At 34.9% G+C, this 24,859-nt stretch overlaps 1 protein-coding gene across 2 annotated transcripts; it reads left to right on the top strand.

Annotated features, from left to right (window-relative positions):
- The first annotated feature begins 7,909 nt into the window (after positions 1–7,909).
- Positions 7,910–24,292, top strand: LOC107803946 (uncharacterized). Of its 2 annotated transcripts, none has more exons than XM_016627751.2 (14): positions 7,910–8,171; positions 8,626–8,767; positions 8,874–9,007; positions 15,121–15,159; positions 15,248–15,340; positions 15,427–15,546; positions 16,331–16,426; positions 16,937–17,050; positions 17,744–17,797; positions 19,096–19,143; positions 20,001–20,151; positions 20,843–21,008; positions 23,334–23,403; positions 23,655–24,292. In XM_016627751.2, exons 2-14 carry the CDS (start codon positions 8,686–8,688, stop codon positions 23,910–23,912), a joined length of 1,425 nt encoding a protein of 474 aa, XP_016483237.1. In that variant the 5' UTR covers positions 7,910–8,171; positions 8,626–8,685; the 3' UTR covers positions 23,913–24,292. The 2 variants fall into 2 exon arrangements, with proteins under 2 accessions (XP_016483237.1, XP_016483229.1); XM_016627743.2 differs by having other exon boundaries at positions 7,928–8,171; positions 8,620–8,767.
- Positions 24,293–24,859: the final 567 nt, after the last annotated feature.

The following is a 24,859-nucleotide window of genomic DNA, read 5'->3' on the forward strand; positions in this document are numbered from 1 at the left end:
AAAACGTAACTTATTAGTTATTAGTTTACGGCTAATGCGAATGGAAAATTGCGATCGAGTTTGTACAAAGAAAAACTGCTTTCATTTTATATTCTGTTATTCAATAATACTAGAACATGAGATTGACCATAATATCAAAACAGATTAATTATTCTCCGTAATTTAAACTAACATTATTAGATGAAGAAAGTATACATATGCAACCTCATTATTCATTAATCATTCAACTACATCTTTATACGAAGAAAGAAAAATTATATTCAACCACAAATCTAAACAGGAGGAATTCAACAGGAACAAAGCCTGATTAATATTTCATTTTTTGCTTCAAGCCGAGATTGTACAAATGTGTACCTGGAAACAGCAGTACAAGAACAAAAGAAGGAGAAGTCAGCAGCAGTAATAACACAGCAACAACAGATTCAGCAACATCGCAAACCAGTACAGTAGGAATAGCAGAAAACCCAGGAGACTATAAACGACTCCAAGTATAGTGAAGAAGTAAAAGGCAGGAAGGTTCTGACTATTTCAGATCTTAAGCGAGGCAATGAAGCAGTAACTATTTTTTTCAACTTCAAAACTCTCCAAAATGAATTCTGCCCCTGTATATTCAGTGTATACAGAATGTATATCGGGTGTATACTTCTCACTCCGCCCCCTCTTTTTTTCTTCTCTCTATCTAGTTTTTCCTCTCTTTTTTTCCACCCTTCTTCCTAAATTTTCTCTTCTATTTATAGCAAAATTTTCGAAATTTTCAGATTTGTTTTTTATTATTTTATTATTTTTTTAATTAAAAGAAATCCCACTTACAAATTGCTTTTATTTTTTTAGAAAAAGAAATCCCACCTTTATTTACTTTTATTTTTAAAATTCCAACTTTAATTACTTTATCTTATTTAAAATCCCACTTTTTATTTTTTTAAAAGAGAATCTCACTTTATTTAACTTTTCTTTAAAAAATAAACCACTATCTTTTCTTTTTCTTTTAAAAATGCTACTTTCAATTACTTTAAATTTTTTAAATTTTCAGATATCTTTATATTTATTTTTTAATTCCAACCTTCTTTTACTTTTAAATTTTTTAAAACTTTTTACTTTTTTTTTTAAATTTTCTACATTCTTTTACATTTTTTTATTTTTTTATTTTTTATTTTTTTAAAATCATTTCCGAAATTACTATATATATATATATATATATATTTTTTTTAAAATAAAAATAATAAATAAAATAAAATATTTTCGGATTTTTTTTATATATATAAAAAAACAAAAAATAAAACTATTAATAGTGATAATTCACTTTTTATTTTATTTTTTATTTTTTTTGGTTTTGTTTTGTGTTGGACAAAAATGAAGAAGGGGTGTTGGGTTAATGGACTGGGTCGACCCAGTTCGAAATGGACTGGGTCGTAGGGAAGATTGGGCCATTTTTTGGGCCTATAGCTTGAAATTGAAGAAGAGGCCCAATTCCGACTTTCTTTATATTTTCGCTCTCTTTTCTTCTTTTATTTTTCTAAAACTAAATTATAAAAATACTTAAACTATTATTAAGAACTAAATTAAGTTATAAAGGCGCAAATTAACTCCCAATAACAATTAACGCACAATTAAGTATTAATTAAGCATAAAATTGTATATTTGGACATTAAATGCTAAAAATGCAAACGATGCCTATTTTTGTAATTTTTAATTTTTGTAAAACAATTTTAATTACTAACAATTGTAGAATTAAATCCTACATGCAAAATGCGACATATTTTTGTATTTTTTATTAATTTAGCGAATAAACACGCACAGACAAATACAAATAATTCTTCAAAATATCACAAAATTGTACACCAAAGAAAAATCATTTTATTTTTGAATTTTTTGGGAGTAATTCTCATATAGGGCAAAAATCACGTGCTTACATTAAGCAGTGACTAATACAATGTAATTTTTCCCTTAATTTACTTTCCTTAGTGGATGTGGGATTGTATGAGGAAAGAGGGTAAAAATTTCACGGGCCGCCCTATTTGGTAGCCGCTATTTAACCTGTGCCCAAAGTATAGAGAATTTCATATTTTCTTTCTTCTCCTCCTCCTCTTCCTCCTTCCTCTTCTTCTTCAATGTGAAAATAAAAGGTGAAGGTGAATTTATATGGTGTTTGTGAGCATGTTTTAAAGTGATTTATGGTCTTTTGTAGCAGTGAGTTGCTGTGATGCTTTATTTTTTATCCTCCTCCTCCTCCTCCTCCTCCTTATTATTAGTTACAAAATGGGTTTGTAAGATTTAGTGGACGTTTGGACATAAGAATTGTAAATTCCAAAAAAAAAAGTAATTTTTTTCAAGTGAAAATTGTATTTGAAAATTAGAGTTGTGTTTGGACATGAATATAGTTTTGGATTGTTTTTGAATTTTTGTGAGTAATTTGAGTAAAAATTTTGAAAAATAACTTTTTGAAGTTTTTCAAAATTTTGAAAGTTTCCAAAATTCATCTGCAAGTGAAAATAGAAAATTTTATGACCAAACACTAATTTTGAAAAAAGGTAATATTTTTTGAAAAAATTCTTATATCCAAATAGGCTCTTATTATTGTTTTGACAAATTGATAATTGGAGTTTGTTCTTGATGGTATTTGGAAGTTACATTTTAAATTTGAGCTCATTTGAAGTCGATTTAGATGTCAAATCATATATTGGATTGTTGAAATTCGAAGAACAAGTTTTTGTTTCTGGGCAATTTGCATTTAAGACATATTTGGCCTTAAGTGCATATGAAGTGCAATTTTTTCACTTAGACCTATTTGGCCTTAAGTGCATGAAAACATTTGTTGCACTTCATACTAATTGGCCCTAAGTGCAATTTTTGCACTTTAGATTTAATTGGCCTTAAGTGCATTGCACTTTAGACTAATTATTTTCTTTCAACTACATACCCGATAAGTCAGAAGTTGATCCTAAAGTGGGTAGACTTATAATTTTTTATATAAAGTGGGTACTTCAATTGTGACCCCAAAATTGAGTATAGATACAAATACCCTGAAAAGACACCCAACCGTGGATGGTAGGCTTAAGAAGTATGTGAGAACCTAGTGAAAAAGCTTTGCAAATGAACAAAAACGAGGGTTTTTGCACCTATATCCGATTTTGGGGTTACAATTGAACATATATCCACTTTGCAAGTCTACCCATTTTACCATCAACTTCAAACTTATCGGGTCTGAAGTTAAAAAAAATAGTCTGAAATGAAAAAATTACACCCCAGATGCACTTAAGGCCAAATAGGTTTGAAGTGCAACCAATGGTTTCATGCACTTAAGGTCAATAAGTCTGAAGTAAAAAATTACACTTTAGATGCACATAAGGTCAAAAGGTGTGAAGTGCAACAAACGTTTTCCTACACTTAAGGTCAATAAGTCTGAAGTAAAAAATTACATTTCAGATGCACTTAAGTGTAAGGCCTCGAAAAATTTCGACAAGTAATTTAAGATTTCGTGGTGCCAAGGTGTGCTAATTATATTATTTTGTATGCAGATGAGGACTATTAATATGATGGATATCAATTAGATATAGTAATAAGTGTACGAGGTATATTATAAGTATTGTGGGGTCTAAAGAGAGGCATAAGTCTAAGTAAAATTGGAAAATTACATAATAGACTAAAATTCCAAATGAGTACGCACAAGACCAAGTTTTGGACGAGCATATCTGCATATATATAATGCACAAACTATCAAATAAAAAATCTTCGAGTCTAGTTTATAACTCTTTAAACCTTTTGTCATTTGGACACTCCTACAAAAGTTATGGCCAAATTACCACAAGCTGGCAAAATACAATTATGCTGCCAATTGTGCGACCGTAAAATAATTGTGCGAACCGCAAAAGTGGTATGCGAACCGCAAAATGGTCACAGACCTATCCAATGTAGCCCAGTTCTGGGCATCAGTTTGTGGTCCATTGTGCGACATGCATACCCATTCTACGGTCCATTGTGCGACCTGCATACCCGTTCTACGGTCCATTCTGCGACCGCATGCCTGAGTTCGGAGGATTCATTTTTCTATTTTCATAACCCGATCCCATTTTAATAAATAGGCTTTGGGGATTTATTCGGGGCAATTTTTTGGTGAATCTAGAGAGATGCGAGAGAATTTTAGAGAGAAAAGGAGGGGACCTAACATTCCAATCATCCAATCTTGCACAAATCTTCAAGAATCAAGGATCATCCATCCGGATAAGTTTTACTTCTAAGCTCTCATTCATGAAGCTATGAGTTTAAATATAGTATGGGGTTAGAAATAAGTCATACATGTGACACTAGGTTGTAGTATGTGGGATTAATGAACCATTATGAGTAAGTTTCTTGTTGAAATCCGTCGAGGGAGGAGGGGATTACCATTTTAGAGTCTAGTAGTCTATTTTGCATGTTAGGTGTTTGACAAAATTCCTAAGAGAGTTACACCATGGGAATTCTTCGAATCATTAACCCATTCTCGCTATCTTCCTATAGATTGTTAATTGCTAGAAGTGTCGGGGTGTTGTAGTAACTTAAGGAAAACTCAAACAAGGTATGTTGGCTAAACTTTCTCTCTCGGAATCGAATTCCGTAATATTTCTCTATGTTCAAATATGGGTGGCTCAAAATCCCTAATTTCTATATTCTGGGTTATCCCCTATAAACTTGACTATTTCGCATGAAACTTATGTAGAAAGATATATGTTTAAAGTATGGTTTGCGTATTAAAATGTTATGGCTTTGAGTCGTGATTCAAGTGAAATCTAGTATGCCAAATTGTGTAAGGGAGACTCGATGTGCTTGAGGCTCCTAATTGCTCATATGTGTACCTAAAGTCTTGATTGAAAATGTCTTGTTGTTGATAATCTATAAAGATGTTTGAAAATAAAATAAGTGAATTGGGGGATATAGTGTATGGCCAACGTGCCAAGAATTTACGTTATAATTGTGACTAGTGGTGCCAATGAAATGAGAAAGACTATGGAATGAGCCTCGACTCAATTGTTTTTAAATGACTTCTAAATAGAAATTGCCTAAAATCTCTTGTACACAATGTATGCCCATAAATGATTATTTTTAACTAATGCATTGCCTTATAGATACATCCAATGTGATTCAAATTTTTACATACCCCAATATTGAAATTGTACATTGTCGTTGTTGGAAAAGAGTATTTCAAGAATAATTTGTGTATTGCTTGTCTATGGCTTTGATGTTGTTTTTATTGCTGTTTGGTATGCCCCATTCTTTGAGAAAAAACCTTTTGCGTTTAAAGTTTTCGTTACTAATGAACTTGAGGTATATGATTTCCGAAATATTCTTTATATTAATATTGGATGGTGATCCTTGAAAATTAAAAAAGTGAAAATGAGGAATATGAAATACTGCCACTGTGCTATGAATAATGAATCTTGTGAATGGCCAAAAGAGCCAAGGAAATATTATGGCTGTGAGAGGCTGAAAATACTAAAAAAGATTTATACAATGTGAAAGATGTCTTTCCTCGGCTAATGGAAAAAAATCCTTCTTTTACCATGTCTGGCGCCATCCATTTCCAAATAGTAAATGCACTGCTAAACTCAGATGTCCACTCGTCTGACAAGTTGGCAGCAAGCACTTCCTCCCCTTTTTGTTACCTTTGTGTTCAAATTAATATAAAAATATTTTTGGGAGTATCGATAGTCACCGAGGAAGGGTAGGTTGAAATAACCTAACCCAGAAACTACATGTGCCGGTGTAGGAGTGAGTTGTGTATATTCCCCTTATCTGGTACGAGATTGATGTGATGAAATTATTTTTCTCAATTAAGATGAGATTATTGGTAAAAGCGGATGGTGTCGAACCACACGACATTGTGGAGAGACGACCTAGCTGATCGGGCCATGATCGGATGCCATGTCGCACACATGGTGGTGATTGTGCTGGAAATTATGATATAAATCTGTGACATAAATTGTGATTGTGGTTGATGTCTTCAAATAAGGCAGCCTAGCCGATCGGGTCGTGATCAGACTCCGTGCTAGATTCACGGTGGTATATTTGCATAGAGAATATGATTGTGCTTGAGATTGTGATTGTGGTTAATTTCTCAGATGAGATGGCCTACCTAATCGGGTAGTGATCGGACTCCGTGCTAAGAGTACGATGGTATTGTGAATAGTGGCATTGTGAGCAATGGTATTGTGGATAGTGGTATCGTGAACTATGGTATTATCGGTACTAAAGATCTTCCAACTAAAAATATGTATTATTTTTGTATTTTGAAAATTGAAATGTTTCAATTGGGCATTTGGATATTATTGGTTGTGACTTGTTGTTTCTATGGTTTTCCTTTTCTTATATGGTCATTCTATTTTGAAGGAGGACTTTTAGCTTTACATACTAGTACTATTCGACGGTACTAACGTTCCTTTTGTCGGGGGCGTTGCATCTTTAAATGGATGCAAATGGTTCCATAGCAGGCAGTGTTGATCAGCGATAGCGGCACATCCTCTTTCCAGCAGACTTGGTGAGTCTCACTTCATCCCGGGGCCATGTGTTGTATCTTTTTTTCATATTATTATCAAATTTTGAGGTATAGTCGGAGCCTTGTTGCCGACACTATCATAACACTCTTTTGTATCTTTTAGAGGCTCCGTAGACACAACGTGGGTTGTACATGGATGCTAAAAATGTCAAACAAGCTATGTTGTGTTTTGATCAATTGTTCCATTCAAACCATAAGAATGTGTATAGTTTGAGACAAAAAAATGATGTGACTAATGAAAACAGTTTGATATTGTATGCATGATCACCTTATTGGTTAATTAACAATGTTATGTACTCTCTCTAAAAAAACATGGGTGAGTTTAGGTGGAAAGTGTTCAACATGCTTGCTTAACCGGGTTCACTCGGTTGAGTGCCGGTCGCACTCCCCGAGTTTGGGGCGTGACATTAAGGCCAAATAGGTCTGAAGTGTAACAAATGGTTTCATGCACTTAAGGCCAATAAGTCTAAAGTGAAAAATTGCACTTCAGATGCACTTAAGGCCAAAAGGTCTAAAAATACAACAAACGTTTTCATGTACTTAAGGCCAAATAGGTCTTAAGTGCAAATTGCCCATAAATTGAACTTTATTCTTCGAATTTTAAGAATCCAATATACAATTTAATACTTAAACCTACTCCAAATGAGCTCACATTTGAAACATAACCTCCAAATATCATCAAGAACAAGCCTCAATCATCAATTTGTCAAAATTATAACAAATCGAACGAACCCATTTTGCAATTAAGAAAAAGAAGAAGAAGAAACCCTAAGCAACAGTAAAAAATAAAGGGCCTCAACAGCTCACCACTTTAAAATATCACAAACTACCTTAAAATATATTCACAATCACCATGTGAAATCATCGTCACTCGAAGAAGAAGAAGAAGAAGAAGAAGAAGAGGAAAAGAAGAGAAAAATGGCTGAAGTTGTTTTAAAAGTGAGTAAAAATTAATTTTTTTTAAAATAATGGATATATATTAAATGGGGCAGACTAAATAGGCCAGTGCAATTTTTACACAAAAAATACTAAAAGGTAAATGGACGAATTGAAGGAAAAAAAAAGTAAATGAAATGGAGATTCATCATGTCACGTCTTCATGTTGATAGTTCGTAGTGTTTGTAAAAGGGAGATAAATGAGAACAAAATCGAAATATTCAAACAAACATTCATATTTTAATTATTATACCTCTTTCAAAATGTTTATTTATGATACTCTAACCAATTGACTATTTATTGTTTTTTGAAATGAAATATTCCACCATTTGACATTAGGCAAAATTTTTATCTTATAATATATTTTATTCAAATTTTGGCTTTTCAATTTATATGGGGACAATTTATCCACTTCAATTTTAAAAAATTGGTCGAATAAACTCATTCAACAAACAGAAAGTGTCTAACAAAGAAGAAAAAATGAAATAAAAGTGGCTGGATCGTTGCTCTAGGCTCTCTAGCGCGGGGTTGAAGTCCAAATTAGAATTCCTTCGACCGTACCCCTATTTCCCCTTTCCTTCTCTTTCAATTCAAGTGTTGGTGTTCCTATCAAAAATCCGGATCTTGTCTTATAGAGAGTTTTCCTACTGCTCTCTCTTTTCTCCTTCGACTCCTCAGATCCAGTGCTACATTTCTTCTCTTTCATTCGGTAAGCTCACGCCGTCACTTTACATGTCTTAGCATTTTTGTTTTGCTGTGGAATTTTGCGGAGGTTTTCAAATTATTGGATAATTTACGAATTTTGTTTAACCTTTTGATGCCTGGATCTAGAGAATTTCTATTATGCTCGGATAAAGGAGGATTACTGATCGACTGTAAATTGCCAGCATTCAGTTGTTGCTAGCAATTAATTAAACTAAGTACTATTTACTGATCAAATAAAAAAGAAAAAGGAGGGCGAGTGCCCTAGGTTTACGCCAGCTTATATTAGTCCAGCCATACTGAATAACATGGAAGATACAGAGTATTGAGGATTCTTAATGCTGATTCAGCTAGAGGCATAGTTGATTGATTGATTGGTAGATCTTTTGTATATTCTTGTTGGCATTATGTGTCTTCCATTTATTTTTGCGTTTAAAGTGCTATATTTATTATAGTTGCAGGTTGCAAGGTGGTCCTAGTTGCTTAAATTATTGTAATCATTTTCTCTGCTTCCTCCATCTATGTTTGGGAGTCTTGTGGATGCTCCTGCCAACAGTCCACATCTACGGAGGTCTGGAAGCCGAGCAGTTGTATCTGATATTGGTAAGAAACATTGTCCCCTTTTCATGTCCTTTCCGATGCTTCCTCTCTGTTTTGTTTTTCCTCAATGGTTACGCCATATAGACTTTTAATAAACGTAATCATCTAGGTGTTATTGAGCTTGGAGGAAGTCCTGAAGAATCCCTTTTGCATAGTATAGAGGTCGATGAAATGAAGGGTGTGACGACACCATTGAGCAGTGCGGCCATAATGCCATCTCCTGTTCTTTTATGGAGGTTTAAGGTGTGAAATTTATGACAGTTTCAGTATATGAACATCTGATCTTTATGCTCTGTTCGGGAATTTTGAGATCAGGATCAAGCCTAAGTTTAGATCTGTATTATGGTGAAACTAATCTAGAGCTAGTTTTCTGGTTCATGTTTGATATTTGTTTGTCACAGTTTAAAGTTATTTAGGATTTAATTCAGTCCTAGTTTGAAAAATCAATATCTGGATTTGCAATTTTTTACATGAATAAGACTAAGTTTGACAAATTATTCTCCATGATGGAGCCTTTGAAAAGAAAAATGTAGTAGCAATGTATACGTAATCATATATTACTTACAACGCAGTACAACTTAGCAAAAAAATAATAGCCTCGAAAGCATCCTATTGCAATGTTATGTTCTACAAAATTGATGGTGTTAAGTTTAGTGCTCTATACACAGTACTCTCTCTGGCTCATCTTATATGACACCATTTGATTGGACCGATAAGATATTAGTTTGACTTGTATATTACATACATAATTGTTTAATCTAATTAGTTAGATGGATTCGAATATAAGACTAGTGTATTAATAGCATAATGATTTCAAACATTTGCAAGATAAAAATGATACCACGTGTTTGAACCCTTCCGCAGACAAAAGCATGGTGTTTAAGTTGAGAAGGGTAGAGGGGTGGGTTTATTATCCACCGAGTTTCAAAACGTGTGCTAGCTAGCCCTCGGAGATTTCTTAAGTATAAAGAAATTTGGATATAAGTACAAAAAATAAAAATTCATAAAAGTAAGAGCCTGTTTGGCCGAGCTGCCAAAAACTACTTCTTTTGAAAAAGAGCTTTTGTTCAAAAGTGCGTTTTGAAAAAGTATTTTTGCAAAATAGCAGTTTGTGTTTGGCCAATTCATTTGAGTAGTGCTTTTTGCAAGCTCATTGTGCTTGGCCAATTTTTTCAAAAATTACTTTTAAGTATCAAATTACGAAAAAGGACAATAAATATTCAAATTGCAATTAGTATTATTTTAAAAAATGAATGTAAATATTTATTATAAAATAATTAATTAAAATATAAAACATAAAGTAAAAATATAAATTAAAAACTATTATCAGTATAAAATATATTTATTCCAAAGTAATAGTATTGAATTTCTAGTATTACTTATTGTTTACATGATAATTTAAATATATCGAAATACATTATTTAATATAAATTAAAAATCTACTCTTAGGAATAGGAGAAAGAGAATAAAAATATGAATGAAATAAAAAAGAGAAGAAATGTATGGTAGAAATAAAAAGGAAAAGGAAAATGTTAAATTAATGAGGAATAATTTGGAAAATATCAATTTATTGTAAGGTTATTTTTTATGTTGAACAAATAATTTTCTGCTTCTGCTTCTTGGAAGAAGTTAGAATTTGTAGCTTCTCCCCAAAAGCAGAAAAAATACTTTTGTTGCTGCTCAAAAGTACTTTTCCGTCTTGGCCAAACACCTCACATTATCCAAAAAGTACTTTTTTGACAAAAAATGTACTTTTGGCCAAACAGGCTCTAAGAAAAAGAATAGAGTGGAAACTGGGAAGCAAAATGATGCAACAAAATAGATGAAAGGAGAGATAATCCTCTTTTTAAGCCAAAACAATCAGGACAAGTTCAATCCACAAGTTCAAACCAGATTGGAGTGCTTCCCCAACACTACTTTGATCATGCTTTAGTCTTTGCTTTCTCCATAAGTTCCTTCATTTGATAGCATATTGTTTTTTGAGAATGGTAACAAATTTTATTCATCAGCACAAAGATTATGTTGGCAACAGTATTTACAAGGTACTATCCTTGTGAACTTTACAAGGCTTCCAAAAATTGTGGAATAGATTCTGCATCTCCTACAGAAAACTGTTTACACCAAAAGTGAAACTTTAAAATACAATTTGCTTTAACTACTTGTATGGAGCTACTCCTGTCTTCAAAACATCTGCTATTTCTTTCCTTCCATATGGTCCACCAGATGCAAGCTGGGATAATCCTCCACCATTTTTTCTGACTGACCATTTTACCAGCATAGTTCCAAGCTTTCAGTAGATCACATGTGTTTCCCGGCATTATCCATTTCAAATTTACCAGGGCCAAAAATAGATTCCATAGTTGGGAAGTGAAAGCACAATGGAGAAAGAGATGGCTATTGTTTTCAGATTCAGCTTTGCAGAGGAAGCATCTGGAGGTTAATTGCATACCCCTTCTCTATAGAATATCCTGAGTTAGACAAGCCCTTCTTGCTACTAGCCATGTAAAGCAGTTAACCTTGTAAGATATCTTCATCTTCCAAATTTGCTTCCAAGGCCAGTTGATGTTCTGTTGTCCATTATTGGAGAAATAAGTATATGCATCTCTTAGTGTGAATACCTTACTGCCCCTACCATTCCATACCATGGTATCCTCACTATCATTGGGTCTTCTCAATCCCTCCAAAGTTAGATAGAATGCAGTCACTGTCCCCATTTCACAATCATTTAATGCTCTACTGAAAGTGAGATTCCATCCATGTTGGCTCCATACTTCACTGATTGTTGACTTAGGAAGAAGTGCTAACCTAAATATTTCTGGAAACCTATCTCTTAAAGGTTCATGCCCTATTCATTTATCAGACCAAAATGCTTTTTTCTACCATTCCCATGGCAGAATTCAGTATTAGCTGTAAAGTCTTCCCATAATGCTCTGATGGACTTCCAATTGCTCACCCCATAGGCTGTGTTGATAGGTTTGGTGCACCAATGACCCATTTTCCCATATTTTTAAGTTTCCACCTCTTTCCACAGGTTATTTTCTTCCCTGCCATACCTCCAAAGCCATTTACAAATTAAGCTCTTGTTCTGAATTTTTAAGTTCCTTATTCCCATGCCACCTACTATCTTACTTGAGGTTACTGTTTTCCATCTCACCAAATTATACCCTTTCTTATCTGTGTTTCCATGCCATAAAAAATTTCTCCGGATAGCATCCAACCTCTTCTCCACCTTGGCAGGAAGCGGAAATAATGACATAACATATGTAGGCAAAGCATCCAACACAGTATTTATCAAAGTGGTTCTACCACCGAGTGATAGATACTGTGTCTTCCATCTAGCCAATTTCTTTTCACATTTGTCTAGTACATCATTCCAGATCTCCATTGCTTTGTACTTGGAGCCTAGAGCTAATCCCAAATATTTTGTGGGCAGAGATCCCACCTCATTTCCAAGGATACCAGCTAGAACCTGAGTTTCTGCACCTCCATTTACTGGATATAACTTGCTCTTCTCCCAATTAATATATAACCCAGAAACAGCTTAAAAAAGGATCAATATTAATCTGATGTGCCTGACATTCTCTTTATTAGCTTCACAAAAAATTAATGTGTCATCAGCATATAGGAGATGAGTAATGGCTAAGCAGTTTGTTAATCTGCTGTTTATTTGAAAGCCCCTGATCCATCCATTTCTAGCAGCCTTCACCATCATGTTGTTTAGTCCCTCCATGGCAATAATGAACAGGAAAGGAGATAGAGGGTCTCCTTGCCTAAGTCCCCTTTGAGATGGAAAAAACCTTCAGGGCTACCATTCACTAGTATAGAGAATCTGAGACTGCTAATACAGAAGTGAATCCAGCTAATCCATTTGGAACCAAAGCCCATGTCCCTTAGGATATTTGTGAGAAATTCCAATTTACATTGTCAAAAGCTTTCTGTATGTCCAATTTGCACAGTAACCCTGGCTCATGTCCCTTCATTCTTGAGTCCACACACTCATTTGCAATTAAAGCTGCATCCATAATTTGCTTCCCTTTGATGAAGGCCATTTGATGTCTGCTTACCAACTTATCCACCACTTTCTTTAATCTTTCAGCCAAGATCTTGGAGATTATCTTATAAACACTGCTAATTAAGCTAATAGGTCTAAAGTTCTTTAGCTCTTTAGCCCCACTCTTTTTAGGAATCAAAACCACATATGTAGCATTAAAGCTTTTCTCTCTTTTTTTTTTTTATGAGATAAGTTGCTTCATTGCAAGCATCAAGAAGATGCAAAAGTTACAAGAAGGATCAATGTTAGCTCCATTACAATATAACAAAAACCTGCCCAGGAGCTAACAAAAAGAATCAAAAGTAGAAAGGGGCTAGCATTAAAGCTTTTCTCAAAGTACTCCTGTGAATGAAAGTTATGGATAGCATCCATAATATCACCTTTGATCACCTCCCAACATGAATGAAAGAAACCCATGGAAAATCCATCAGGTCCAGGTGCCTTTTCTGCCTCACACATCTTAATGCATTCAAAGACCTCTTGTTCCTCAAACTTTCTTTGTAGCCATTCTTGTTCTTCCTCAGAAATACTTTGGGAGTCTTCCAAAGTAGACTGTGGTCTCCAGGCCTCTGTTTCTGAGTACAATTTCTGATAAAAGGAGATAATTTCTCCTTTAATTTCTTCAGGTTTAGTGATCTCTGCCCCATCAATAAGTAATTCATCAATGTGATTATGCCTTTTGTGAGCATTTGCCATTCTGTGGAAAAATTTAGAGTTCTTGTCTCCCTGTTTCAACCATAGTATTCTAGATCTTTGTCTCCAAGCTATCTCCTCATGCCTTGCAATTTCTTCCACTTCTACTTCGAGGTTTACTTTCTGGGCTAGTTCATCATCAGTTAGGTTTCTTTGCTCTTGTAATAAATCCAGATGGGCTATCCTCTGCAATATGTCAGTCTTCTTCCTTTCCAAGTTCCCATAATTTGCCAAATTCCATTCCTTGAGCTTTCCCTTCAGCATTTTCAGTTTAATGGCTAGAATATAATCTGGTCTGCCAGTCACTCTGAAAGACTCCCACCATTCCTTCACCTTCTCTTTGAACCCTTCTGTCTGTAGCCACCAACTTTCAAATTTGAAATAAGATTTACTGGTTCCCCATTCACCACACTGTAAACTTATAGGGTTGTGGTCTGATGCAACTCTTGGGAGTGTAGACTGCCTAATGTGTCTGAAACTCTCATCCCATTCAGTGGAGAATAGAATCCTGTCAATTCTAGATGCCTCACTCTGATTATTCCTCCTCTTCCAAGTAAAAGATCCCCCAAATAAAGGGGGGTCTACTAGTTCCAATTGTTGAATGATATCTGAAAACTCCTTCATGGCTCTAGTAAGATTGAAATTATTACTTCTTTCATTGATGAATCTAGTTGTGTTGAAATCTCCACAGACCACCCAAGGTCCTTCCCAAATTCCTCTAATAGCAGCAAGTTCCCACCATAGTAATTTTCTTTCCTTCCTGCAGTGAGGCCCATATATACCAGTGATGCACCATGTGAAACTGTTGTTCATATCAGTCAATTTACATGTGATGCTGTAACTGCCTGTGTTGACCAACTCACCCTTATGACCTCTTTTATCCCACATAATCACTATCCCTCCCCTAGTCCCACTTGCCTCTAGGAATACAAAATCTACCCATCTATTGCCCCATAGTTGACTGAAAAAGCAACTATCATCACCTTCAAGCTTTGTTTATTGTAAAACCACCACATCTGCCTTCCATTGACCTAGCAGCATTTTTACGACATCCTTCTTGACCTTTTTTTTCAAAGCAGTGAACTATGAAACTATGAACTATCCAAAGCGTGATTTTTACGATAGCATATTGTTTCTTTGAAGGAAGATAGATTATGAAATTGGACAAAGCAGTGAACTATGAAACTGTACCCACCTGAAGCTATTCTATTTCTTGAGATTAGCTATTACTTTATCTATTTTTTAATGGCTTACTTTGACATAATAATGGGGCTCATCGGTGTTCGCTCATCGGAGGCAGTATCACAGGAATATTGATCTTGAAAAATGATTGCGTGATTTTCAAGTAGGTCTCAATGAGTGATAAGTTGACTAATAAGATTTAGATATTCGTTTAAGAAAATCCAAAAAAAGGATTTGGATATTCTTGAGATTGCTTACTTCTCTTTGTTATTTCTTCAACTTTAATCATCCCTGGGGCCTCTTTTCCTGCATTTCTTGTTGTTGTTGTTGTTGCTGCTGCTGCTTTCTTTGATTTATTTTCTTATGCTTCTCTGAAGTCTGAAAGAGATGTAATGCTCTCTTATGATTCTAAGCATGCTGTTTTGTTCAGGTACTTCTGTTCCTCATTTGGGGTGTCAGTTGTTGCAAGGTTAGTATGACCAAATTTTTGGGAATGTACTTGGTTCATTGTGAACATATCCGCGTTATGTTTAACGAGTATTTCTCCTAATTTGCAGATTGGCTGGGATTCAGTCATGAGAATGAGCGTAAACCTTCGTGATCTATTCTTATACGAGGCTTTTCTTTATTACAATCCTCTTCTTCTTGTGGTTAGTGAAGATCATAATACTAGTTTATGCAAAGTCCTTTCTGCAACATTACTCTTATTTGCATTTCTTTGGTTTTGGTGCTGCAGACCATGATGGTTTGGTTTTGGGGAATAAACCTATGGGTTTTCGCGCAGGCTAATGTCAACTATGCTAAAATTTTTGATCTTGATCAGAATCATCATCTCTCTCACAGAGAGATTTGGAAGGTAACTTACACTTGTCATGAGCTTATAGTCTTGCAACTTAATGCATCCTTAACCAACTCATTTTCACCTAAATGCTTTGGTGCTGATGCATTTATTTTAAGATGGCTAAGTTAAAAAAGGAAAGAGATGGCTTAGTTCCTAATATTCTCATTAAAAACTTCCTAGGGAAACATCAACTGTCACTTAAAGTGCAATATGTAGATTTACACTACATTCTTAAGCATGGTTAACTGAGTTATTTGGTTTTACTTTTGTCTCGATATGCTAACTGTGGAACTTTGAGCATTGAGGTTTGGCTATATAAGTCTGTTTCTCGGTAAACATTTTACAGCCCTTTTAAACCTAGTGTAGTAAGATTTAAATATCAGATCAGACGTCATGTATTCCACGAAGCACCCTCTTTTTATGCGATATATTAAATATCATTTAATGAAACTTAGTACAACTTGCAGCAAAAGAAAATTTCTGATATTTCTTTCATATGAATTCACCATGTCAACCTTTTGAAAGTTGATTTTAATACCCCCTATATTAGCTTAATGGAACTTTTGCCCTGCTTGAAGTTTCTGAACTTTGTTTTAAGGTTTTTTTAAGATACGTGAAATTGATGAGAGTGCTGCAATATTTTTGTCTCTTGCATATCAGATTGAAGGAAAGAAGTAAAGGGAATAACTAATCTCTGTTGCATGACATTTGCCTCCTTCATAACTCTCCATGAACTGCCTGTTAGATTTTTGTTTTCCTTGTACAAATAGAAATTTTTAAAGGTCCCTTGATAATGCAGTGTGCTACTTGGATGACGATCATTGTGCCGACAAGCATGACGGCCTATCTCTATCTCTATTCACATGGAGAAGTTTCATTGGCTGCATCTCAACCAGTGTAATAGATGCTTCCTTCCCTTTTAATTGATAGCAGTTTTTGCTTTATCCAATTTAAGTCATATTCAATGTGAACTGTTGTTTTGGTTCCTGGAAAAGCTTCTGATAAATTATCGAAAGGGAAGATGACCATTTGTTCATAATAACTGTCCAAATTTGGTTCGGACTTCAAGTTCCTCAGCTTGGTCATACTGTTATACAAAATTCTCAAGTGTGACAGTTGCATTGGATCAGAAGTATTAAGGATTCAAAACTTCTTATTCTTTTAACCAGAGGATTTGGCATCAGAATTTGTATATTTCGGAACTTACTTTTTCCAGTTCAAAAAAAAGAAAAAAAGAAAAAAAGAAGAAGATGTGCCAAACCCTTCTGATTTTAGGGGCAATTATTGTAACGAAACCTCGCTGATCTTTAGTTTACTCACTCTATTGAATAGGCAGGTGCTGCAGAAGTCTTGTAAATGTGATACTTCTTATCTACTATTTTAATGAATCTTTATGTCATTGTAGGTGCTTCTATATGCTGGGTTTGCCATGGCTCTGATATTTCCATTTGATATATTCTTTTTGTCATCTCGCTACTTTTTGTTAAGGACGCTTTGGCGGATAGTTTTCCCGTTACAGGCAAGTTTGCGTTTCTATGTTACATCGAGAAATACTTTTGACTCTTAGCCGTAAAAATTGTATCATTGATCTCTCAATATCAAAATGAAAATGATATGAAGCTATATTGATTATCCTTCTCAAAAAATAAAATAAAATGAAACTCTATTAATTTTTACCTGAAAAAGTTATGCAATTCATTTATTTCTATATTTTATGGCACTTTTTTTTTTAAATTGAAACCATTGATATCAGCATGGGTGAATATTTGGTGATTACAAACTGTAATGTGCTTTGACTGGCATTTTAGTTATAATTTTGACATAATCGAGTACTTTAGTACTAGCTGATATGGGAAGAATTAGGTAGCTTCTAAATAGGATTTCATCTTCTTCAAATGCCCATCATTCCATATAGATTTGATTGGATTTGGTGGAAAGAAATATTCCCTTTCCCCTAAAGTGGATTTCTGTTTGATTTTTCATAGTATACTTACTGCGTCAGAGCATTTCTATGTTAGTTTCTTAATATTGTGAAGCATATTTTAGAGGAATAACCATTTACATTCAAATTTTTAATCATCATATAAATCATGCCTACAAAGATTCCTGAAATTAATTAAAAATATGAAATATGTCATACTAATTTAGATAGAGGGTTCCATATTATTATTTGTCTCATATTGCAATTTAATTCTTTTTGGTATCGATGCAGGCTATATCATTTGCTGACTTCTTTCTGGCTGATATATTGACTTCTATGTCAAAGGTATGCATCTTCTTCTCGCCCAAAAGAAAAGAGGACGTTAACTCATTAGCTTGTATATCCTTATCAAAATTTCACTACTTTGTATATTTGTATATACTGTGACATAGTCTAGTTCATCTTTTTCAACTAAACCATTCTGTTTCTGAAGTAGGATTATGCATCTTTTTGTTTTCTAGTACACATTTCTTTTCAATAAGTAGGTCACACATAGTTCTATCAGTTCATTACTAGCTTGGAAACTATACTTGGAAGCCGTAAATGTTTCGTCGTTTTTCTTATTTGTACTTAGCATTTGATATTGTTATTTAGCCATATTTCATGATGATACTATCAACAGGAGCTCTATAGGGCCATATTCCAAGCTGCATAGACTTATGTCAGATTTATCATCATATTAATGCATTGGTCAGGTTGTCCCATCATTGTTGCTGACTGGTAAAATTCGTAGTTGATATCCCATGAAATGCGACTTTTGCTTAGAGAATATGTTATAGCTTGGGCAGATCATGTCATGACAACAGAGAACTGAACGAAACTTAAGGTTCTGCTGGTCTAGGTTCAATTTGTTTTGACTCTCGAGTAGACCACAATAACCCCAAAAGTAAATAAAGAACCAAAGAAGATTGCTCATCTCAATGCATTGAGACTTGGTCCTTTACCCCTTCCAAAAAGCTGCCAGCTTCACTACGTTTCTGTCATCTTAGTTCGTCCTCTTTTTGCAATAATTTCCTCTCATATTAAAGTGATTCTTTATTTTCCTTGATAAAAGAAGTTCTTTCTTATCTACCGATGCCATTAACGTGGTTGATATACTGATCTGAATTTTTTCCAGAACAATTGATCCTCCTGGAACCCTCCTTGTTCTTTTGCATTGTCAGCTGAGCCAGAAGAAAAGTGTTTGACTAAGTTACCCTGTTAAATCCCAATCTGACGATCCATTTCCAGAGTGATTGCTTTCAGATTCAGTTTATCCTTTAGATGGTGAACTGTAAGCTCTTATGAGTTATCCCTGTGCTTCATTTTGGCCTTGAGCCAAAGCTGTGTGTCCAGTCAAATCAATCTCATATATACTTGTTGTTTTAATATGTTAGGCAAGTTAAAAGATTATTTATTCCATCAAACAGCCTGGTATTGATTCTTTTGCAGAACTTGCACATTTTGCGATCAAAGCCTTGTAGATGTACAATAATTCACTGGCTTCTGTCATACCTATTGCTGTAGTTTCTCGTAAAGAGTGTTATTGCATATTTTCTGTCACCTGGTGTGGCAATGCCCAACGTTTTCATACTTTTGTGCAGGTATTTTCGGATTTGGAACGTTCCGTCTGTAGAATGGTTCATCGACAGGTTTGTTCCTTTCTGTCCTATCCTTTTGGTGAGAATAAGAAAAACTGATATGATATTGCTAGCTTTTTCTTTTTATGATAATGCGAGATGCATTTAGTTGTATCTAGAAGAGCGGGTTGTCTAGTGGTCAGTGGGGAGTTGGGATTGACGATTTTAATGAAAAGAGTGTTGCATTTGGTTGTATCACTCTCTTTCAAACTATGATGTATGTTTAACATTTAACACCATCACTTGCTGTAAAATTATGTTCACCCATCACATGTCCATTCATGTATAAGTTTTGATCAGTGGACTAATATTTCAACAAAAAAAAAACAGCTTTAGATCAGTATCTGTGCAGTTTTATAGTCTAAAGTCAAGGAAAATTTTGATACACCCTGTGACCGATGTCTTCTTGTAATGTTTCAATCAATTCAAGAAATAATTGGCCCTTTTTGGGGCTCCTAAGTAATCTGGCAAATTGTTGGATTGACATCTAAGCATAGCTGATCGCTTCTTTCTGTTCCTCAGCCAAATTAGTGGTGTTTGCTTCGTTTGTAGATCTAGCTGCATTATCCTCCCTTTGCAAGGAGTTCTATATCTGGCAATAGAGCAGTTTCTCTGGGTTTGAGAAAGTAGTAGGAAAGTATTTTCTACAATAATTTTCAGTTTATACACACACTCTCTCTCTCTCTAACCGTAGGTAGTCAGGCTTTGAGATTTTTGCTGTCACTTAATATCATTTTGTTTTCTTTAGGTGAAGTTTGTGTCAGATTTTTTATTGCCTCTGTACAGATAATCTTCTAGAATGCCCCTTGCAAGTAGATTTTTGTGAAAGCTTGCTCTATTACCTGAAAGATAACTAATGACATGAACAGGTTGCTACCATTGCATGGTTTGAAGCTGATTCTGTTTGTGGAAGTCATGCTGTTGCAATTCCCATTGTTCTTGTATTGCCTTATCTATTCCGTCTCTTTCAATGTCTTCGGCAATATAAGGATACCAGAGAGAAGACTACCCTGTTGAATGGTAAATTCCTGTTTTCGCTTTTGCATTTTCATTGTTAAGGAAGCGTGAGTTGCTTTGTTGGTAAATTTTGAGTGGGTATCTTTGTTTTGGATTGGTTTTCAGTTACATTATCTATTAAAGATTATTCCTTGATGCTTGACGCTTAAGGGAACTATTCCTCTCTGAATATATAGTGCATTTTAGCTGTCTTATAACCATGGTAAATATCGAAGTGCTGATGAAGGAAATTGAGGGGTCGACTGAAGTTTTCTGGAAATTGGTGGGCCTTGAGGGTTTAAATAGTAGAAAACTTATTGTGTGATTTGATGATTAAAGCCTGAAGACTTGGAAGAAGTCTGTGCTGATTCATTGTGAATAGCAACTGTTGGGAGAATGGAGGAAAAGAGGATGATGAATAGTTCAATGTTTTTACTTACCATTCATCATCTTGGTTTTGTTCTATGCTTATATCTTTTGCTCCCTAAAAGTAAAAGGACTATGAAGTTTCCAGGAGTGTCTCACATAATTTACAATGTTCGTCTAGTTTATTGTTGATCCTAAGAAAAGTAGTAAATGTTCCAAGTTCTTCATTTTTTAAGCGTGGTTTTATACATAAGCTATCTCTCTTCAACTTGCTTTTAATTTTCCTGGTTTCAGCTTAACATTGGGTCAATGCTTAATAGTGCTAATTGTCCTTAATGTTTCATTTCAGCCTTAAAATATTCAACTGCAGTACCTGTGATATATCTCTCAGCCCTTAAGTATCACGTCTTCCCTGACAACTGGGTTAATATTTATCGGCCTTTATGGCTTCTATCCGGTGTGGTGAACTCTCTCTACTCATTCTATTGGGATCTGACAAGAGATTGGGACTTGAGGTCAGTGACATCTTTTTCATGCTAATTCTTCAGAGCTTTAGCTAATTTTTCAAACTGTATGCGGGCACTAGTGCTTTAGTTTTGCACCCAGTTATTGCTCATCCAACTCAGACTTTGATTTAGTTATTTATATTTTTCTTTGATTTTGCTGCCTTGCAACTGTTTTAACTGTCATGCTTTATATCTTAGTGTCCCAATGTTGACATTGTTCTTAAAATAACAAAATTCGTCCTCTAACAATTCAAACTAGTATAACAAAATACCACACCATTTTATTGATGTGACATTTTCCATCCAACTTCTCTATCTTTCTGCATTTTAAATTACATGGTTATTACTAAGGTACCAACAAGTTAACATGTTAAACATTCTCCTACAAACTTGATATGATTGTCTATTTTTTTTTCTTCTTTGGAGATGGTAACAGATCCAATATATTAATAAATCATCAGCACAAATTTTGTACTGGAACTAAGATTACATCAAGAAGAGCTAGGACAAAAACAAAAATTAAACTTCCTTGTTCTTCTTACAAGGAGCCTACGACTTCTATGATTGAATCCTCGTCATCTATATATTCTGCTTTACACCAAAAACTAAAAAGAAGATCTTCTGTACAGGGCTACTTATATCTTCAAAACACCTTGCATTCCTCTCCTTTCAAATTTTCCACCAAATGGCTACCGGGACAATTTTCCATCTATCCCCACCCCCAACCCCACCTGCGTTCCAGCTAGACAAAAGTTCATAGGATCTTCCTGTGCGTCATTCCAGCGACATCCGGGAAGAAAGATCTCATTGCCGTGAAATTTTCCGGCAACTTCGTCTTGTTCCCAGGGTTCATCACTGCTACAGTGCTATTGTACCACCATCAGATTCGAAACCCTCGTGCAACCAAACCCTAGAAATCAAAGTCCCAAAGGAACAGAAAAGTCAGTCATCGTGTGTCTTTCCGGTTGACGACTCAAGATTGATTTGCGTTATCTCCTTATCGGTAAGTGGTGTGCGAAAACCAACACTACCATCTTGTTCGGAAACAGTCAATTGCTCCTGCAGAAAGTACCTCACGCGCCTCCACGTGCCGCAGATAGTTATGTATAAGTAGTCCTAGTCCCATATGCAGTAGGAGTAGAATATTTTTCCGCCAGAACTAGTAGGAATAGAATATTTCCTAGTCTCATATGTAGTAGGAGTAGAATATGTATTATATAGATGGCTCATTGTATCATTGTTAATAAATAGATTTATCTCCCGTGCATTCTCACAGTAGTTGGTTCCCAGTCTTTTAAGAATCTTCTGAATGTCAAGTTCCATCCTTCAGTGCCCCATAACTCCTTAACGGTTGCCCCCTGTTGCTGATTCGCTTCTCTACCTTTCTGCATTTTATAATTACGTGGTTATTACTAAGGTACAAACAAGTTAACATGTTAAACATATTCCTACAAACTTGATATGCTTGTCTATCCAAAACTATATTACTCTTAACCTTCAGAAAATGGGATGTAGGGAGTTCTGCGTAGAGACTGGATATTGAGTTCTCATGTTTGTGGTTTGAACTATTTTGCATAGGATATTTTGGAAATTGATTTGTACACTCCACTTTTTTACTCCCTGTGTTCTAATACTTGTAGTCGTATAAATGACAACTTTCCCCTTCCCCCTCCCACCCCGAACCACAAAACCAAATTTTAGATCGCACACTGCTGTCACTCTTGATGTCTCCTTCATGTATTCCCATAATTGTAGCCAAAAATATACCAAAAAAGGTAAATGAGTAAATAAATATTAACATCATGAAATGTATGTTTTGTTCATTGAATTCCCAAGGTTTTAAAAAAAGCATATAATTCAAAAACATAAACAATAAATAAGGGGAGAGGAAGGCTCATTAATTTTTCAAGAATTGTAAACTCTTATTTCACAAAGCATTTGAAGCAAAAATGACAAAGATACTAGAATAGAATATAAGGAGACAATGAAAATGTGGTCTCAAAGGGGATGCCCTTGTGGTTGAGGCATGAGAGTAACAACCTAGAGATCCGAATCCCAGCTACATACATCATTTTTTTTAAACTTAGCTATGTTTGCTCTTAATATGGAGTGCATGTGTAAAAGGTGCATGCACGAATCAAATTCCCATGTTTTTTATTTTAATCATACATTAATAATTGGGAATTCTGCCACAATACACTTCCTTTGTCCACCTGTTAATGTGCAAGAATGTCCTTTTTTATAGGTAATATGCAAGAATGTCTTTTACTAGAGGTTTCTTTCTGAGATTATTCTTGTTTAATCTGATTACTCAAAAATGCTTCTTTCTGCTAGTTGCTTCACTCGGATTTTCAAGTTCAGCAGACCGAATGCATTATCACACTTGTTATATGGGCGGAAATGGGTAAGCCTATACCTTTTGCTTATCACCACTGCTTCCGTAACTTTGTTACATTCTATAAGTTGGCAAATTTTCCAGCTTGTTTTCTAGAGCAAAATTAAGGGAGAATTCAATGATACTATTAGTGCTCCTTTTACTTTCATAATCTGGTTGAAGCTGAATTGATGTTACGTTTTTTAATATAATTTTGGCCAACATTTTAACACCCCTGCATATTCAGGGTCTTAGTTCTCTGACCTTTTGGGAACTTGCAGGTCTACTTTTGGGTGATTGGAAGCAACCTCATCCTGCGATGCACGTGGACATACAAGCTGTCTGCCCATCTCCGGCACAATTATCTCACCGTGTTTGCAATAACTGCGCTTGAGATCTTCCGTCGCTTCCAGTGGGCTTTCTTCCGTGTAGAGAACGAGTGGAATAAAACAAACTCTAAACCAAATATTCAACTCTCCACGAGTGACAAGCCAACTGATGAACAAAAATTACTCGACCCAAACGGTCACAGTGTGTAGACTATGGAACACTATCGATCCTAACAGCATTGTAGGAGGTTGATTGAGCCTTCTTTAAACCTGGCAAAAAGGTTAATGGAATTCCATTTTCCCCATTTGCACATAAGAATTTCTGTCAATAGTATAGTATAAGATAGAAGATCAAGAGACATTAAATAACATACATGATTCAACCGGCATTCCTTTTCGGAAGACTTTATCCCTGTTGTTCTTTGGTGTGATTTTTAATCATTATTTGTAAGAATACTCATTGCCAATTTTTGATGTAACATCCCTTGGAGTTGTTTCTAACTTTATGGTGTCTCGAGATTATTGTATTTTCGAATCAGCAAATCAAGCTGGAACTTATATTTTGGATTATACATGATCTTATTGAACAACTGTGATTGTTAACCTTTGCTATGAAAAGGACGTAATATCTAAGTTTTTGATAGAGACTTGTGGGAATATTTTTTAGTTGCACTTGCACTGTCAGTTTTCCTCCACATTACTCCTGTTGTGTCAGATGCTGGCATGGGTAGGGTTTTACTGTCTGAACTTTTTATGTTGTTATACATTATTGGTTATCATACTTTGTCATTTGACCCTACTTTTAGTCCAACATTTGAACTCCAGCTACATAGCAAAATGGATGCAGATTGCTTGATTGATTGAATGCCAGAGAGAAGTTAAACGACAACTAAAGTACTGTAAAAAAGGCAGCCCAGTGCACTAAGCTCCCGTTATGCGCGGGGAAGGGTTGGACCACAAAGGTATATTGTACGCAGCCTTACCATGCATTTCTGCGAGAGGTTGTTTTCACGACTCGAATTTGCTTCAAATAAGAGATGAAAGCCATTAGAGTTGTTTAGAACATCATGTGGATACAAAAAAAGCACTTAAACTTCCTTCACATGTTCAACTAGTGGTCCTAAAAATCCATCATTTCAATAACACAGACTAAAAGT

Source organism: Nicotiana tabacum, chromosome 16, assembly GCF_000715075.1.
Source record: "Nicotiana tabacum cultivar K326 chromosome 16, ASM71507v2, whole genome shotgun sequence".
NCBI classification, from domain to species: domain Eukaryota; kingdom Viridiplantae; phylum Streptophyta; class Magnoliopsida; order Solanales; family Solanaceae; genus Nicotiana; species Nicotiana tabacum.